Source organism: Vigna unguiculata, chromosome 2 (assembly GCF_004118075.2).
Source record: "Vigna unguiculata cultivar IT97K-499-35 chromosome 2, ASM411807v1, whole genome shotgun sequence".
NCBI lineage: Eukaryota > Viridiplantae > Streptophyta > Magnoliopsida > Fabales > Fabaceae > Vigna > Vigna unguiculata.
Genome location: NC_040280.1, coordinates 29378260 through 29398692, shown reverse-complemented (window position 1 = coordinate 29398692; position 20433 = coordinate 29378260). Strand labels below are relative to the sequence as shown.

General features: G+C 29.3%; 2 protein-coding genes across 2 annotated transcripts; one reads left to right on the top strand and one right to left on the bottom strand.

Moving 5' to 3' along the window:
- The first annotated feature begins 2836 nt into the window (after positions 1-2836).
- On the top strand, positions 2837-3828 carry LOC114173416 (ethylene-responsive transcription factor ERF011-like). Its single transcript, XM_028057797.1, has one exon. It carries the CDS (start codon positions 3056-3058, stop codon positions 3566-3568), a length of 513 nt encoding a protein of 170 aa, XP_027913598.1. The 5' UTR covers positions 2837-3055; the 3' UTR covers positions 3569-3828.
- A 1023-nt stretch (positions 3829-4851) lies between these two features.
- On the bottom strand, positions 4852-9798 carry LOC114173415 (CBS domain-containing protein CBSX1, chloroplastic). The gene is made up of 9 exons (XM_028057796.1): positions 9590-9798; positions 9236-9502; positions 8547-8634; positions 8354-8418; positions 7463-7511; positions 7225-7277; positions 5540-5655; positions 5391-5448; positions 4852-5309 (listed from the first exon to the last, which is right to left on the bottom strand). The coding sequence occupies exons 2-9, from the start codon at positions 9410-9412 to the stop codon at positions 5235-5237; spliced, it is 681 nt and encodes a 226-aa protein (XP_027913597.1). The 5' UTR covers positions 9413-9502; positions 9590-9798; the 3' UTR covers positions 4852-5234.
- Positions 9799-20433: the final 10635 nt, after the last annotated feature.

Here is a 20433-nt window from a genome sequence, read left to right as displayed (position 1 = left end):
AACATATTCTAAATACACTCACCTATGTTATTTTTTTATTTTTATAAATATACTCTTAAATTTAATATGAAAACTTAGATATATTATCATAAAACTAAATTTGAATCTTACGTATATTATCAGCATAGGAATATTCATAATATTTATATAATAATAAAAATAAAACCAAACAATAATATATATATATATATATATATATAAAACAAAAACATTTTCCAGTTTTAGTTTATTATTGTTCAAATTTTCTTCTTGAACATATATTAATTCATGTACATATACTTTTACAATTCATTTATATAAATTACAGGCATTGTTGTAGCTTATAGTTAATTATACTTCTGGAATAGACATACTTTTAATTAACCAAAGATTTATACCTATGTTACACTACTTACATAACAAGAATAATATATTTACTAATTATGATAAGGTGAAATCTCATTCTCCACTAACTACTTTTTTATTCTAAATTGTATACTAAATTGTTAGAATCTTCTTCAAGTTCCATTTTCTAATATTTTTCTCCATATAAGTTCGATATAAATAAAACTCGGATATCTTCTTTAAAATTCTCAATTCAATGTATAATTTAAATATTTCAACATAATATTTCTTCATAAAATAAATAAATAAATATGTATATATATATAATATATGAACACACCTCATATCACAATTAAAAATATACTTTTATTCATGTACATTTAAATTTATTTTAAATACTAATAAATTTAAAAAATATTTTATATAACGTACGTATTAGTTACGTGAGTTAAATCCGCATGTTAAAATGATGTGTTTTTAGTATCAGAATAATTGATAGATACTATAGTACAAGACAGTTTAGGAAGAAGGAGGAGAAAATCACTTTCAAAAAGTATTATAATAACAATAATAATTGTGTAGTACTTGTTATTCGTGTCCGTTTTTTATGCTAAATTATTGTTTCAATTGAGTTGTGTACCACAAGTAAACAATTATTTATTTTCTTTATTTTCTTCTGCTTAAAGATTACATTGAAAATTAAATTTATTATAGATATTATTAAATGAACTAGTTTATACTAATATACATAAAGTTTATATAAGTTAATACATCACTATATTTATTTGTGAAATAAAAAAGTGCCATGACAATTCCAATTGAGGAAAATTACACCTGTATTTCCTATTAAAATAATACTCCAAACAAGAATTAGATTTTATTTAATAATTAAACACAGAAAACAAATTATTAATAGGCAATTAAGCCGCCCATTAATATAATTAGCAGGGCACCAACTTAACATTGTGGGCCATAAAAATATTAACATTCCGATAATACCCCTGCGTGTGATTGTAAAAACAACACTTTCCAAAAGGGTAAAATGGAAATTTGATCCAATCGTAATTGCGTGGAGGGAAAGTCAATTGTTAACGGTATCTATCCACCGACCACCGACCTACCTTCTGCCCACTCAGAATTATTAATTAAAAAAATATAAAATTATCGGATAATAACGAAAATGAAACAAAATATTATATAATTCAAAATAAATAATTATTTTCCTTTTTCCTTGCTAAATATCTTTGAAACTCTCTCATTTCATTAACCCGCAAACGACACAATCAACCATTATCACCATCATACACCTGATATCATCAACCCCATAATCAAATTTAATTCTAGAGTTCCCAACAAAAATTATGATAGAAACAGATTTTAAATACAATCAATTTATATTTTTTGATAAATAAACTCTTAAGTTTAATATGAAAACTTAAATATATTACCATAAAACTGCATTTTAATTTTAAATATATTATCATCAGCATTGGAATGTTGACAATATTATTCTTAGAATATCCGGGTGTATTAATATTATTATCTCTTTAAAATTGAAAAAGCTTATTTTAGTAAATTATAAAACTAAATTAAAAAAGAAATAATTTTGTAGTTAACTTTTGGAAACACCAATTACCATTATTATGTTTGATTGCTTTAAATGTGGGTTGAAGTCCACCACCGCTTATCCAAAGAGAGACTATTATTGTACCACTAACACACACCTAGTTATGGTCGAATAGAATCATGTCTTTCCCCAACAACACTTTTTTTTTTTTTTTTCACAATAACGAAAACATATAATTTGCTTTCATAAACTTGTAAACAAAGGGAAAAAGGGAAATATGTTACATGTGTCAAAAAATCATATAACTTTTTCAGTATAGTGGTTCAAATTTATTGAAAATATTTTAACTTTTACCTTTTACTTTATATTTTAGGATCACTGATAACTTTTATTTTATAATGCATTTGGTATTTCATTTATATTCTATTTTTTCTTACTTGTATATTAAATTTATCATTTTTTTTGTTTACCATTTCTTTCAACTTACTTCGCAAATTTATCCTAATAAGATTGGATCTACACATTTTAGATAAATATAATCGCATTAGTTATAGATATCATATTTAAACCTTTTTGCCGCTTAAAAGAAATTTTGTATAATATGAACAAATGGATATAAAACAGAATGATAACGTGGGTAAGCATTTATGTTTCGAAGATTTTTAATAATAAATCATGTATGATAAATAATTATAGTTTTATCTAATTATAATCTATTATTTAAAGAAGTTTACTTTTATTTTCTGAAACTATATAAAGAATTTGAGATTGATGAAAGGAAAGATGTAAAAAATAAAAAAGTGTATTGAGAGAGAGGGGGTGGAGTGAGTGATTTTGTCGGTGAATTAATAATAAAAATAGAAATAGGGAAAAAGAAAGATGAGTTAATAATGAAAAAAAATGGTAATTGAATTGGGTGGCATTAAAAAAGAAAAGAGAAGAGAGGGTTCAAAGGAACCAACCAACCATATAGCAACGTGGAGGCTTACAGAGATGACAACCTTGGTGCTTCAACCTCTCACCCTTATAACCCTTTCGTCTCGCATACTCCTTAGATTTTCATTCCTCATGGACCAGATTCCCTCTCTCTCTCTCTGATCTCCATTTCAACCACACCAACCCAAGAACACAAGGCCACACAAGAGAAGAGAAGAGAAGAGAGAGATGGAGCCTCAAGGAAGAACAGGAGGAGAGAGAGAGCCCACAAGGAAGCGAAGCGGCGTGGCGGTGGCGGTGGACGGAGAGAGAAGATACAAAGGAATAAGGATGAGGAAGTGGGGCAAGTGGGTCGCGGAAATTAGGGAACCCAACAAGCGTTCCAGGATTTGGCTAGGTTCCTATTCCACCCCTGTCGCCGCCGCACGTGCTTACGACACCGCCGTCTTTTACCTCAGGGGACCCTCCGCGCGCCTCAACTTTCCGGACCTTCTTGTCGGAGAGGGCGCCGCCGCCCTTGTAGCCGGTTGCGACATGTCAGCTGCCTCTATCAGGAAGAAGGCCACCGAGGTCGGTGCCAGAGTTGATGCTCTCCAAGCATCCCTGCACCACCACCACGTGGCGCCGCCGCCGCCGGAGCTTCTCTCGCGCGGAGACGGAGGTGGGTCCGGGGATTTCGCGGTTGACCTGAACAAGATGCCCGAACCCGAGAGTGAGGACTGCGAATGGGATGTGAATTGAAGGAAAAAAAAAAAAAGGTGCGCGCTTTCGGGTTCGGTGGCGTTGCTAACGTGCGGCGGGGAGGGTTTGCGACGGCTGAGGCAAAGTGATGTTGATGAGGCCTTGGGTGGTGTGGATTATTGTACTGTATCTTTTTTTCCTTCTACTTTCTTTTGGGTAGTTTTTTTTTTTTTTTTTTTAGATTTTACAGAAGAAATTTTGGCGTTGTAAAAATTATGTTAAATGTAAATTAAGTAGTCCCAGTAGACTGTTATTGTGTTCGTGTTTTTGGTTTGAAAAAAATGTATTGTGTTTTGGGGCGTGTGGAAAGGAATTCGGCGGAAATTAGGAAAAAATGGAATGAAAGTGGAGGTGGGATACTATAAGTGGAGTGGGATGTTTTAGAAAAAAAGAATAGAATGATGCAGTGGAAGTGAAATAGGTGGAGAGAGGGGACAGGGATGGCCTGCGATGCCCAGCAGTTGGGTACAAAAGGAGGGAGTGAGCCATGCTAACCACTAAAGTAATAATAACTACTAAAAAGTGATAAGATTGAGTTAGGTATTTTTCTGGTTCTACACTGTTTCCTGATTATTGAGTTGTGAAAGGGGGAAATGGAATGGGCCACTGCCAAGGGAAAACGTTGTGGCCACTGCTCTGTTTTGACAACGATGGATGATGGGGTCGGTTAATCAGTTTTGTCGTCTAAGATTTTTTATTTTTTTTTTTATTTTTTTCTCCTAATTCTAGTCAAATCTCGGACAACAATTGTATCGAAGACATATATATAAACGAGAAACAAACCACAAAATAAGAGAAAGACATGTCTCCATGTGAATGCAAAATTACAGCTCCTCCCCATTCATTAACAAATATCTTTGTGGAGGATTTCTGATTTGAGTCTGAGCTGTACTCCATATATGATTCGCTAGGATCTATGGGGCCTTTAAGTTGTAGCCGAAGATGAGTCCATGATTAGCGGAGAATTAGAGGCCTTTTTTCTTTTACCTTATTTAAGGATTTTATAGCTGTGGTACTGTGGATTACATCGTGCTTGACGTAAGTGAGCAATTAATTAATTTAAGATAAAGTTAATCTCTCGTATTAAAGATATAGGGTTCATCAGTGAGGGATGAAAAGACAAACGTAGAGTTGGATGAACGAAGACCACAGTAATGTGGCCAAATTGACCAACGAAGTCGTCATTAAATTTTCACATATTATAAATACGAAAAAATAATGTTGTGATCTTTATAAAATGGAGAAGCAAAAGACAGGTCCCAAGCTGTTATTGTCAACTATTCTGAACAAGATGACCTTTTATTGCCAACTGTTCTGATCAAACATCTAGTCATGAGTTTTATTACAGTGACGGACCAAGACCAGTCATCGCTTCGGCTCAACTACTAACAGACGTGGTAAGTATGGCGGTAGATTAATGCCGGTTGAAATTCCTATGCCATTTTACAACATTTTCAACATCATTATCACCAAGGCGGCCGATATGAATTACAATGAGATCATTAAGAATAATAATTGCCCTTTTGAAATATTGCCAAACATCTGTGTAAATAGCAAAACAATAACATATACATGCCTAAGCCAAAATTTTCATTTTTAATTTAAGCGAAGCTTCTGTGAACACTTCGATCCAGCAACAAATAATGGAATGACCATCTAAATCCTATCATGCTTTATTCTGATTTGCTCGTTTCACTTGCAGTGCGGCTCTTACCACATTTCCTCTTGTGATAATCCCAACCTTCAGATATTAATAATGACCGTTTAGAAACACTCAAGTTAAAACAAACACAGATATAACAAGATTGGACGACTATCTTACCAGTCTACCCTCAGCATCTACAACTGGAAGGCGTCGAAATTTGGTTTCTAGCAACAACCTAAAATGGAAATTTAAAAAGGTCATCTTTTTTATTGACGGCTTAAAATATTCTAAAAAACAAAGTTAAACAGGGAAAGAGATGGAAGAACCTCGCAGCATCCTCGAGATTCGTGGTCTCACGAACAACCATAGGGGCAGTGGTCATCAATTCACCAATCAATTTTCCGTTGGTCTTACTGAGCAGCTTTTGAATCTCGTTAAAAGTCTGCAAGAGCTCAATATCAGCAAAAATGGAGCTCTATTTAACTAGCTGAATAGAATTAACTAGTAGCAATTGAAATGCGACACGCAATGCAACCCGTCCACTTCACATGCAATCATTACCATATATGAAACATGAACAGTCAAAAGGGAAAGGCTTTGTCCGTATTGGACATATGACTCTTCGAAATACCCATGGGCGTATTAAACTCCGCAGTGCCACTTAGTTGTCTATATGGGATATTTCACATGATTGCCACGCAAATATTTCCTGTAGGTTGAGACTACTTCAAATAGATAAGGTAACTGAGGGAGAAAAGGGGATGAACACTGAACAGACATGCTTAGAGAAGTATGTGTCTTTGGATAATTAATACCAGATCTAAACAAGTAGCACATGCTTAATGAGACGAGGTATTATAGAATTGTCAAGCTATTTTTAATAATGAAATTACAAATCATATTAAATAGTAAGTTCAAAGACAAGTTCAGAAATAGCTTTAAGCATATTTAAACAACGTATAGGAATTGAAAAAACATTTATAACTTCTAACTAGGAACTGACTAAACCATTCAACCGAGTTCCAAGAAACAGAACCGTATATTATTTCATAATTCAGAACAAAAAACTGAATCAGGAGCACATAAAGTGATCGACATATTGTGTGAAGCCTCAATTTTAGATGGACAGACACAAAGAAATTGAATAACTAATTAAGAAGCATAGAGTGAGTAGTCTGTCTGTCTGTGCAAAGGTCCTATAACAGAAGAAGAATGAAAACAAAGCAACAAAGGGTGCATCTATTGGTGCTTTTCTATTTAGTTTATTTAAAGATGTCAGTTTATCTGACTTTTCAGTTTAGTTGATGAAATTGGTGAAAGAATAAATATTTAAAAAAAATGAATTGTAGAATTGGGTATTTGTGCGAGATATAGAATGGCACTGCTACATGTATGTTCAGTACAGTTCAAAATCATCTGTGATTCATAACAAACAACTCATGTATGTTCAATTATATTCAACAAGCTTAGTATTCATCTTTAAACATAACTCTCTCCATGGTGCAGCTTCCTTTTTAATTTACACTAAGTTCAGACTTTTCAGGCTAGCCGAGTTCTCCAGTATAATTAAGTTTAGTAATCAATTCTCTGTAGTTACTGCATACCACTGCTAAAGTGCGGTTGGCACTTTAGCATACCTTCACCTTCCATGCACAGATTAGTGGCTTGTTTTCCTTAAACACACTATTAGCCTTTTTTACTAAAAAAAGATTGTTTAAATTTTAAGTGTAATTTAAGTCAAACACATTTAAAAATCAAACACACACTTGATCAAATTTCATTTATTTATTATACATATTTCAAAGGGGTCATGATAGAGTACACAACTGTTAAATTTTCTATAAGAAATTGTTTGGTATTCTGGTAGAAATGCCCAGTTATACTTTATATCTGGTTTTGCTTAGTAAACTGCGCTTATTTGGTAATTTAAGTATTAACACCACGAAATGGAGACAATATTAGATACACGGTAAAGATGAATGAACTATAATAAAAAGAAGTTCGAACATACTTTCCAAGTACTATCAACTTCTGGAAACATGCTGTTATCCTTTAGCCCATGACCTGAAATCAGCAAAAACACTTTATCTGAGCAATAGGGTTTGAGGATGGAAGCACATAAAAAACCCATAAAAATATTTTTTGTTACCCTGTGACATGAGAGTGCTGTTAAGTTTTGAAGGCGGTGAAAATCACACTAACAACCAATGATAAAAGAAATGTTTCTTTCTAAAAAAATAATAATTTACCTGATATAGAGTCAAGTGCTAACAAGTCATAATCTGAAACAACACCAACCTGCAGGGTATAAAAGAATCTTTAGGAATAGTTTCAATGAAAATTAGAACAGCTACGTTCTGCCAAGTTAAACTCGTGCAAATTTCATTATACAAATAAAGAACGGAAGTAATAAACCATGATCAATTACTAATACATTCTGTAAGGTTGTCGCCATCAGATTCAATTGTTCGAAGGATAACTGGCATTGAACTAGACTTGCTGAATGCATATGGTTTTAAATAGTTACAACAGTCAAAAGGGAAAAAATGTTCGTGGAGAATCCTCGGATTCACTATTAAATGTTTAAATCAGCATCAGCTGGATTTCAGCCAGAGACGCTACCTATATATAACAAAGTTTTATCTATCTTCACATTAGAAAGGTTTTTAAAAATGATATTTTCATTCTCAAATCAAAATTAACCAGTCTTGGGAATTTCCTTGTTCAAACTGCAAAGGCATATATATTCAGGATTGTATTTTTACGACACAGACATATTTTAAAGAGCAACGGTTTCAAAAGGAGAAAAAAAAAAGTAATTCTCAAGGCTGTCTGGTGTAGGCGCCCATCAAACTTATACCACCTAACCCTTATGTGTGTGGAGAGAGGTAATTTCTCTGGCTTGAAACTGTAACCACTTGATCTCAACATTTTACCTTAGCAGTAAATGTCAAGGTTGTGTGTGTAAATCATAACCTTATTTCTCTCATGATATGACAGTCAAACAGTGCATTTTGAAAAAAATAAAATAAAATGAAAATGGAAAACTGCAAGGATTTTAGTAATAAATATGGTAGAAACTTATTAAACACATAAACCAAGTAAAAGAGAAAAAACGAAAACGGCTACAAAAAACTCACCAGTTTCCAGTTATCATCTATCACAGGAAAACCAGTTATCCTTTTCTCAACAAGAATATCCAAAGCTGTTGCAAAATAACACTTTTAGAAATTAAAATATAAAACCCCTATTCCTTTCACAACATATAGAAAAGAAAAAGAATGGAAAACAATTCTGCCATGAAATAAAACATGAAACAACAATGAAATATACCTTCATCCACAGAAGTTGTGGGTTTCACCACATATAAGTCCTCTTTCCTTGTCATAAAGTCACCAACAGTGTACAGTCCATTTCTTGGCTGCATGTAATGTCAAAAAAGCACAAGCCATGTCAAAAGTGGTCTCTCTACATTTAAATATTCTGATAAATCGGTACATCATACACAGTGAACCACTGAGAATGTTTCAGGCCAAAACGAACAAAAATCAAGCCGTTCATGATTTTGCCACCTCGGTACAAAACGGTCTCCTGTATATGAAGGAGGCAGATATAAAGAGACTAATTCTCCGACTCTTCATGCTAAAGCATGAAACTAGATTCAAAATTCTTACATCACTGCACCAGCGAAGAAGGCACCTCTTAAGAATTAACAATAGCTACACGCGGCCTAACCCTATACCACAAGCTAAAAACACAATAATAAAAAAAATATACAATTAAAAGCCCCGTAAAATGAAATTCAGAGTCTCTTAACCAAAATCCGCGCAACTAAAGCAAGTGAGCGTAACGCAAATGATTAAATCTGTCAATTATAATCTAAAATATTAATATATTTTCAATCCTAACGGTTCCGCAGCTGATAGAGGAAATTCGGTACTATCGTACGAACATGCTTTGCTCAGTTTGCAAACAGGATAAGAATTAAGGAGAAGAAGAAGAAGAAGAAGAAGTAAAGTTACCGAGACTGAATTAGCGGTGAGGGTGTTGGCGGCGAGAAGCGGCGGGGGACAGAGTCTCCGGAAAGGGGAAGAGCGGGGGAAAGCAGCGGCGGTGGGAGGCTGGAAGAGAGGACGGTGAACGGCGGAGGAAAGCGGAGGGAGAGTGTGGAGATGGGAGTGGAAGAGAACCGAGTCCATTTGTTGGGAGTTTGGTTGGACTCGATTCGGAATTGAGAGAGGCTTTGTTTGTTTGTTTTGGGATTCAGATTTCAGAGTTCTCACTCCAATCTGCAGATATCAAACACACAAAATCCACCGTCAATTTCTTTTTCGTCTACCAAAATAATTCTAAAAAATATCGTTAAATATCCCTACAAAATTTGGCCTGATTTGCTGGTGTCGTCAAAATATCAGTTATTCGTAATTCCTTCTTGATTAAGATGTTGGCCACCACGAGATTAAAACTCTTCAACTTTCACGTGTTTCCTTCTTCTTCAATCAACTTTCCGTGTCAACATTTTCTACGAAAATTTTCATTCAATTTTTATCACACCATTCTTTAAAGTAATTTTTTCATGTGGTTCAATGTTCTCTAGTCTGACGATATTACCTCCTGTGCAGTTACACCCATTTTATAATTCTATTTTTCAAGCTCTTGTTTTGTTTTTTAGTTATACTTATTCATGCATATATATATATATATATAGTAATTTTCTCAAAAAAAAAATATTCTTGAGTTTTAAAAATTAATTATTCACTCTGAACAATGCCGCGGGCTTTCTTCGTTCTCGTATTACTGAGAATGTTAGGTTCATACATTTTAGACTTCAACTTCCAAAAGCGCGATCCAGATCCACTTAAAGTTAGGAACTAAGCCCAATGTGAAATGGAGGGGCCCAAACACGAAGCCCGATTTAAGTGTAGTTTTTTTTTTTTTCGTTTAAACTCAAGGGTGGTCTATTTAGGCAATATGTAACATAAAAAATTTTGCTTTCTGAAATCCACAATTATTTAGAAAACAAAGATTTGATTTTATATAATTGTAAACCTTGAGAGTGGACTTATTGAAGAAAAAAATGGATACTCCAGGGTTTTGAACTGGAAAATTTGAATTCTTTAAAAAAAAATACAATTCTACAAGTCAAGACTTTAAGTGTAGTTAAATTTTAGTAAACTTAATTGTCCGAGTCCACGTAATTCGAAAATTATTAATTTAAATTTTAACCCTGAATTTTAGATTTAAAAATCTGAGAACTGTAAATTATAAAGGTTGGAATTTTATATTTTAAAAAACCTTCAAACTTTAACCTTAGAAGTAAAAAATGTTAGATGGGCTTCGTCATAATATTGATGGGCCTGGATTGAGGGACTCTGAAACCCAACACTGCCCTTTTGGTAACTCTGAGACGTAATGCTGAGAGTGTATTCAAAGTTCTTGCTGAACATCAACTCTCTCACCCTCACAAATGAATGTCAATCAATGATGTAAGACACTAAACTTGCCAAATGAATTTGAGATAAATGACTTTGGACCTTTGAAATACTTTCTTCGAATTGAGATTTCAAACTCTAAATCATGTTTTTTTTACCAAAATATTGTAAATCACATTCATATTTGTCTATACATATCAGTTATATCACCAAATCAAATAAATAAGACATAAATAAATCCAACAGACCCAAAATGCCAATTCTCAAAAATGTATTTAGATTTATACAATTATACATTTTGAATATTTTATTTTCACAATTTTACCTTAAATCGATGAAAAATTTAGCAATAAAATTAAAAAACCTCATTCTTCTAACAGAATTTAAATATACATAACCTAATTTAATATGTTACATATCACAATTTCAAATTCTATAATAATCAAATAAGAACTACTAAGTATTTTATTTGAAGATAAAAAAATAAGTCTTAACTTAAACAAAACCATTACAAATATATTATTTAATTTAAAAAAAAACATCATGTCAATAAATAACAATCATGTTGAATTCAAAAACCACTTGGTAATAAACACTTCTTATCTTTTATTTATGATACAAACAATTTTTTTTTTGTTAGCATACATATCGATATTAGTCTCACAATCTATAAATCAATCATTTGAATTAAGAACGTAATTTAACTCATTAACTCAAGTTTAGTGACATGATATCTCTCATATAAAAAATCATATGCAACAACATTTATAGTTATAGTATTAACTTAACGTTTGTAATTAGACTTGAAATTCTAAAAAGCTTTAAAACAATGATATTTCAGTATGATAAAATAATTAGACACAACACTTAAAATATATCCATTACATCAAATATCTTTATGAAAAACATCATAACATATTAATTAGTAGCTCTATATATCACAAAAAAGAAAAATATATAATCATATTTCAATGAGTCAACATTTTATTTGTTTTTATTAGTAGAAAAAGAAATTTTAATCATATCTTTGACAAATATATTATATAAAATTTGTGTTAGAAATATTTAATTAAAAAAATAATAATAATTTGTGTTAGAAATAATAATAATAAAATTCAAAATAAAAATTAAAAAATAATATAAAATTAAATTAAAATCGGATCATAATTTTTTGAAATAATTATTATTATTCTTGCAATATTGTTATGACTATTTATTTTTTTTCACCACTAAAATGTGATGATGACAATAGAATAATCAACCCAATATTAATAATAAAAAAATAGAAAAAATAATTTTAATATAAAAATACATTAAAATTAAAGTTTTATGGTATATATAATAAATAATACTTTTGGAATATCTTTTTCCGAATGTACAAAATATACTTCCGGAAATACGAACTATAATACAATTTGCATTTTCTATTCAAGAAGTCGATGTCTCTTGGCTAAACACGTTTCAAAAGAGTATTTCTGGACTTTGTAAACGATACTTCACCATTATCTTATCAAAAAAAAAAAAAAAACAACCTTCAAACCTTATTGATTACTAAAATTTATTTTAACCACTATATAAATTATTGGCACCAATTTCTTTTTCATTCACTGATGTGTGACAAACACTATTTAATGACTATTTTGATCACGTATTACAAACTGCTTATATTCCAACGATTTAGTCACTGAATAGCATATTTCTTGTAATAAAGCACTCAAACCTGAACATTTCATCGTGAAAACTTAAAGCCAAAACAAAGAAGGAAAAAACCTTAACTCTTAAGAACCATTGAAACTAGCCAATTCGATAAATAAAAAGTTTTTCTCTTAATTTACTGCAAAAAGGTTTTCCTAACCTCCACGTTTGAATTTACAGCCACATATTAAAACTAACCACAACAAAAATGTAAGTTCAATCAAATTAAGACGAGGAAATTCAAAGTTGATTAATGAATGATAAGATTCTTTTGCACAAAATCCTGATGACATAATTATGTCTGTTTACTGTAACTAAGAATTTATACCTCTTTAGTTGCATCCTCGCAAAACCGACCCAACCAACTTCGACTTATTAAAGTTAAGAAAGATACTTTAGAAAACATTTTAGCATTTATATATAATAAATGTGATATGTATATACTAATACGTGTACATAACTTCTAGCAAATTCTGAACATGTTCTTTTAATAATTTAAGATTTATTTGTAAGAAATTAAATATGTTTACATGTCGATATCAACTTGTATTTAAAAATGAAAAAAAAAATATAAATAACATTTTTTTCATTTTTTTTGTTTTTATAGGATCGATACAATACTCTTAACTCATTAATGTCTTAGTTTTCAAGTAGTCTCTTTATTTTTTTTCTGATACAAAGAATGCTTTAGTCATTTCAAACAATTTTGAGTGTACATATCCAGGTGTATATACAAAAAACATTTTGATGCTTAAGTCGACAGATATCTAAACAAAAAGATATTAAATACAATAATCAATGCAATCAACATCCTACCTACACATTCTATTTATACTATTTCTAATGAGTTTTTACTTATCATCAATTTAATTACAGTCCAATTATGTTAATATCATTATTTAACTGATTTATGTTAAGGTGGATTTAGAATGATTAATTGTACTAGATATTCACTGATCTATCATTTTTAATGTCAACGATCGATGAGACCTATGAGTTGGTCATCTTCTCTTGAATATTTGACCAATTGCCGTCTACTATACACTTCTCACTTTATCTACCTATACGTGTTTACGAAGGTGTTCCTAGTAGATAATTTGAAAGAAGTGTTTTTTGTGGTATTTGAGGAGTTGAAACATATTGTGAACGAAGATGAGATTGAGTAAAGTTGTGGTGATATATGAAGCGGGTCCATATTGTGTGTCTTTATTGTTGGAAGGAATGTGAAAAAGATTTTGCAAATTGTGATGGTGGTCTCATGAATCATCAAATCCTAAATTTTTGAATTGGGAAAAGTAACGAAGGAGACACAAGCAGGAGCAGTAGTAGCAAAGACATGGCAAAAGCAGATAATTATGATTTCATAGGATTCCCTAGTAGCTTGGTTGCCTTTCTAAAATTGTCAAATTACATAGTGGTTGCAAAGTTAATATTCCTATATATGGGAACTACACGTGACCCATTAGCCACACCACACACAAACCTAAATATTCGCACTCCCTAATGTCACGGAAACAACAAGACCACGTTTCAATCGGAACATGTTCTCTTTGCACTTTCTTCCCCAAAACAAAAACCAGAGATTATTTTTAGGTTATATGCTGCCACAGACAATGCCTTTTGTATGCACCGATTCCTTAAAACAGTGAAATATGTATTATTCCGAATGCATAAAATACTTAGTTTGAGCCGAATGCAAAGAATTATGACACAGTTTCCCCTACTTATAGCTCACGTTACTATTTTCGGGAACGAAATAGAGTCTAGATTCTTACTTGTGACTCTTGAACCTGTGTTCGGTCGTTTAGGTTTAACGTTGCAATGAATGCCATTTTAAAAGTCTTAAATCATTACTTAAATATGGTTTATAACGTTTACTTAACTCAGGGATTGGAAAATTGAAAAGTTAAAACCTAAAAGAGGTTAGAAATTTTGAGTTGTGAATTTAATTTGGTTGGGTTCTAAGCATAAAACCTAATCTTGGAAGTTATAATTTGATGTATGATTTGTTGAATAAGTTTTGCCCCCTTAGGAAAGTAAGATTGTAGAAGAAGAAGCAGATATTTGATTAATGGGAGGAAAATAGTGTAATTGGAGGCGATTGTGTGTGATTTTTGAAATGGAGCAACATAAGTTAGGTGGGATACATAGGTGGAATGGTTAAGGATAATAAAGTTGGTGGGCCTGGGCTTGAATAATTGAAGGAAAGGGGTGAGAAAAAAAACAAAAGAGGGAGGCCCACTTAGTTGGAACTGTTTCCACTTGGGGAAAACAATGTGTTCAACCTTAGCCTCGTCCCACTTCCATTATGGGAATGTTTAGCTTTTTGAAATTTTGCCCTCCACTCATTGTTACCTTCGATTCGACTCGTCTGGTAAGATAGATCACAGATAGAGATTCCAAGAAACACAACACAGAACACAACACTTTGGTTTTTTGATGGATAGGCACGTTCCCAATTTTATGAGGTTGCACTTGTTGGGAATTTCGTCTCCAGTGCGATGTCACGTGGCCTTCTCTTTCTCCACTTGTTCATTCATTTGTTTCAAGCAATGAAATCTGTATCAAACTATCTACCACCCCCACCACAAATAAAAACAACACCTCAGTTTCATTATTATTCCACATCCGATTAAAAATAAGACAATTTTATAATTTATAAATGAGATATAAATTTTATCTTATAAATTAATTTTGTGAAACGAAGTTTGACTTAAAATTCAATAATTTTCGTCTCACAGATTCCTAACAAAGTCAACCATATCATATATTATTGTTTTTTATGTATTTCTAGATAAAAACATATAATAAGTGATTGTTAACAAAGAGCAACGAACCATGATACTTCTTGTGACATCAAATCTAAATGGTGACCCATGAGAAATATTAGTCTTAGTTTTAAATAATTGATTTTCTGAAAAGATAATAACGATGTCCCTTAAGTTTTGGAAGAAAAAAATTAAGTTTTCACTAATAACATCTTCTTTGTCCAACCCGATGAGAAGACTAACTCATAATTAGTGCTAATCTTGATTTATACATTAAAAGAACGAGTAGAATAATATTATCTTAGCCTATTGATAAAATACCGCATAATAGTGTATAGCAGTAAAAATATATAAAATAAATATTTAAAAATAAATTCATTGTCATCTCAGTTTCTCATACAAAAAATTCACTATTATTTTAATTAATAAAAAAAATAATTTATTACCATTTTATTTTACAAACACTGTCAAAAAAGTTATAGGCGATAACAAAAACAAATAACATAAGTTAACAAGATTACTAAATTTCAATTTAGATCAATTTTGTTGACATTTTCTTTATATCACAAACTATTGCGACTGTGATAGCAGTCTCGCAGAATAAAATATTGGCTTACTTCTAAACAATATTTTATTAAGACTATATTTATATATAAAAAAATACTTTTTATAATTCATTTAAATTTAAATATGTTTTTTTCAATATTTCTATTTGTCTGTTTTTTTTTCAATTTTTTTATTTTATATTTCTTTTTATTTATGAAATTAAAGGGCATTAGTTACATGATGATGTGAAAAAAAAAATCAATATTCTTTTAGATGATATAATTTCTTAAAATTTGAAATACGATTTTAGATTTTAAATCGGTGAAATACCTGTCTCTCTGCGTAGGAAATAAAATTGTGGTACAGAAGTTATGAAATTGTAGTACCATTCACGTTACATCAAATAAAATACATTGAAAGTAAAGCAGTTTTTTTATTAAATAATACATATTTGAGCGGATTGCGATTTTTTATTAGAGAAACATATTTTATTTATTCTGTGATAAATATTCTGTGAAAAATGATGACGATGTCAACCTGATGTTATCTCTCACATAAAAGTAACATTACAAATCTGTCTTAAAATATGATTATTATTTTAATTGTCATAAGTTTAAATAGGTTTTTAAAGATTTTAGTTTAATATAACTTTTAGTAGATTTACTCTACTCATTTTATATAATTAAAATAATAACAGAATTACTTAATTAATTAAAATATTTCAAAATTGGTATTAAGTATATGATTCATGTATTATTACATTATTCCCCGTTTATTTACATAACAAAGTTTTGTAAAATATAAGTCTTAAACGAACGAAAGAGGAATGATGTACAATAGAAGATAAACTATTTATTTCACCATTATTTTCGATTTCAATAGTACAGTTAAATAAGTGATAGAAAACTTAAATAATGTGATTCATTCTTTTGATAAGTTATACTAAGTTGAATACGATGAAAGTGATTATGCAAATATTTGAAATTTATATTGAAAAACTTAAGAAATCAGTATATTATTTTGGATGATTAATTTTGATAATTATTTATGAAAAAATAAAAAAATAATAATATTATTTTGAACCTGAAATTGATCTAGTCTCGGTCTATAATGCAGTTGAAAATGTCAGACATTCATAGACCCACGCGCACCAACCTATTTGCTAAAATACACGCTTGCGTTGCGTTTTTCTTCTTTCTATTCAACCCCGTTGCCAACATAACTTCAGTCCAATTATTTTTACAATTTTTTTATAAAATTAGATATTTTTTTTCTTTATATTTTAATGATTATTTTTTTATTTATTATAATATATTTCACTTTATTTTTAATTTTTAATAAATATAATTTTAATATATATATATATATATATATATATATATATATATATTAATTTAATAACATTATAATATTACTAATATAATATAATACAGATATTTTACGCTAGTGTTTATTAATTTCATCTCTGTATTGATATACTACGGTACCATCAAGACTCTAATTTATATGTGTGTCAGTTCTTTTATCAGCTTGACTCGCCCAAAATTTAACTTATTTAAAAAAACTGAGGTTATTTTTATTAGTTACCAGCTTTTTTCTATTAGTTTCTTAATATAGTGACACTAATTATGTCTGAACCAAAACATCATGAAATTATCAAAATGTTTACCATTGCGCCAACTTTAATGATGAGTGAACGTAACTGATTTGATTTTTTGTTAAAAAAAATATCTTCTATTAAATTATATTTTTATTATTTTAGTATCTGATAATATAATTAAATAAATGTATTTATTTCACATGTAACTCATGATGAAATTCAACATTCTTTTATAATTCAGTAAACAAAAAATTATAATTTCTGCAATATTACCCGAAAAGAACTTCTAAATTGAATTTTACATCATCAACAAAATTGAAGCGAGTTATTAATATTTTTTAGACTACTTTCACTTGAATAGTTTTTTTTCTTTTTTATAACATAATTAATATCATGATGACCAATATGGACTTAGAGGCTCATGAAATTAGTAAACCTTACTGTGAAGCAATACTTAATATAGCTCTTAAATTAGATTAGGATAGATAGATATTGAATAAAAACAACATGTATGTATACTTAGATTAGATCAAGATAATGTGATTAAGAACGAGTTAGTTTTTACGTGTCTTAACGAGATTTGTCTTGACACCTGGATTTGGATAACTTTATTTTTTTAGAATTTGAATTTTTTTTTATTATTTTTTATTATTTCTTTGTATCGTATTTTATAATATATTAATTATCACTAATTTTAATATTTTAAAATATATTAAAAAAATATCTAAAATATCAATATAATATTTTTTTTAATGTTAAACGGTAGTAAAAGAAAACTGATAAAGAATTTGACTATTTTTTCAAAGCATTTAATCAAATTTTACACTTTTTAAGCATTATTACGTGCATTGACATTTTAATCACATCCACGTCTCAAAATACATTTATCATTGTATATCACATGAAAAAGTTATTAAAATAAAAAATAAAATAAATAAAGAATTTAAAAGACGGGAACCCTACCAATTATTTTGATAAAGAGTGTAAAAACAAAAAAAATGCAAAATAAAAGAATTTTAGAAACAGAAGATGACTATTATGAAAAATAATAAATCCAAATTACGTAGGTAGGACATTACATTATTATTATCTATTTTTCATACTCAAATTCGTCAATTTATTCGCATAATTATTTTCTTCATAAAAATATGGGTAACTTTAAACTAAATTTTATCGTAAACATGTAGACATCCAAGCCATTTGCCATTTGCCATTGAAAGTTTAAAGCACTTTTCAAATTTAAACTAAAGGGGAATTACATTCCAGCCAAAATATCGTAAAGTCTGTAATATAAGCATGTCCCAATAGTGAAGAAAAAACTCAATAAATTTATTTGGGTTAAGTTGTATATTTTGGTTGACTTTTGTATTTATAAAAAATTACTTTTCATCTTAATTGATACACAGAAAATAAATCTGTATTTCTTTTTCTCTCTCTTTATTTTATAAAGGATTGAGTATGATTTTAATCTTTTAACTTATACTGAATATTAAAATTAGTTCTTTTTGACAATCTTAAACTAATTTAGTTTCTTAATCCTGTAAATGCGTGAATTTAGTTATTTTAACCAAATCTTTTTAAATTTATTTGATGTGTCAAACACATTTTATTATACTATTTGAGTTCGTTTACATTATTTGACACATGTTTGTTTCAATGTTAACTGAGAAATGCGTTTGAGATATTAATTAACCTTAAAAAAATTTAAATTTAAAAGATTAAATCCACACATTTCTAAAAATAAAAGACTAAATTAGTTTGAAATTTTCATGAGAGACTAACTATAACTTATACTAAAAGTTAAAAAATAAAAAATATATTTAACTTTTTTATTAGAAATAAATATGTATTTTAACGAGTAAACTTCAATGCTCAGTAATAATATGACGTGGGTGTCACAAAAAAAATTGATAATTTACAAATACATTAAACATAAAGTTCGGTAAAATATTTTCCAAAAAATCAATATAATTACAAATTAGTAGTTTTCTAATAGAAAATAAATTGAGATACCCGTCCAGTAAAATAAAATAATTTTTTAAAATTTTTATTAAATAAAATTGGTATGATAATTTATCATGACATTTTTTTAGTTTTGTCAAATTTTGCAAGTGTGTTTCAAGACAAACATACTCCCTACTATGAGTAATAAAATCGGTTAAGACTAAGAGGGTAAAAAGGAGAGAATAGAAAATGCAGTTAAAATTTCAATGATAATTATTTATAGGTTAAATCATTCCATAGGTTCCATTTTTGTAGCGAAATCTCAAGTAGGTCCCCCATTTTTATTTGACCCAATTGAGTTTCTATTTTTGAAAATTCGTTGCAATTGGTTCCTTTCCGTTAGTTGACCAGTAATGGTGTTAATTATGTGCCACGTGTCAGCACGTGGTTTTTTTGACTTTTTTTTATTTTTTTTTTATTTTTTTTTATAATTTTTTTTAAAAAAATTAAAATTGTCACGTGTCAAACTGACATTGTGCCACGTGGCAGAGACAGTGTGATGTGGCAATTGCAGTGCCACGTGTCAATATTGGATGTGAAAAGTCTCAATGTAGTCCCTGTATTTATTATTTTGTCTCAATTTGGTCCCAATTTTTTTAAAACTGAATCAATTTTATCCCTATATCAGATTTAATTTTTATATAAATTTACAATGGTATTTTTATTATAATTGATATTTTTAACAAAATTAAGTTTATTTAAATGTATATTTTGTATTGAACTTTATTTAAATATTGTTTCAAATATTTATATATCCATAATTTATAGACAAATGTTAGAATTGTTATAATTTTTTTTTTAATTTTATATTTGAATTTATAAAGTTTTTATTTTTAAAGCAACTCTAACATTTATTTTAAATATTTATATATCCATAGATAAATGTTAGAGTTGCTTTAAAAATAAAAACTTTATAAATTCAAATATAAAATTAAAAAAAATTATAACAATTCTAACATTTGTCTATAAATTATGGATATATAAATATTTGAAACAATATTTAAATAAAGTTCAATGCAAAATATACATTTAAATAAACTTAATTTTGTTAAAAATATCAATTATAATAAAAATATCATTTTAAATTTATATAAAAATTAAATCTGATATAGGGATAAAATTGATTCAGTTTTAAAAAAATTGGGACCAAATTGAGACAAAATAATAAATACAGG

What these genes read in the sequence shown, in the direction of transcription:
- LOC114173416 (XM_028057797.1), top strand. Translation starts at nt 3,056, where the DNA reads ATGGAGCCTCAAGGAAGAACAGGAGGAGAGAGAGAGCCCACAAGGAAG.
- LOC114173415 (XM_028057796.1), bottom strand. Translation starts at nt 9,412, where the DNA reads ATGGACTCGGTTCTCTTCCACTCCCATCTCCACACTCTCCCTCCGCTT. An exon ending in TCACCGCTAATTCAGTCTCG is followed by an intron (nt 8,635 to 9,235) that starts GTAACTTTACTT and finishes CATTACATGCAG; the next exon opens with CCAAGAAATGGACTGTACAC. An exon ending in TAGATGCTGAGGGTAGACTG is followed by an intron (nt 5,310 to 5,390) that starts GTAAGATAGTCG and finishes TAATATCTGAAG; the next exon opens with GTTGGGATTATCACAAGAGG.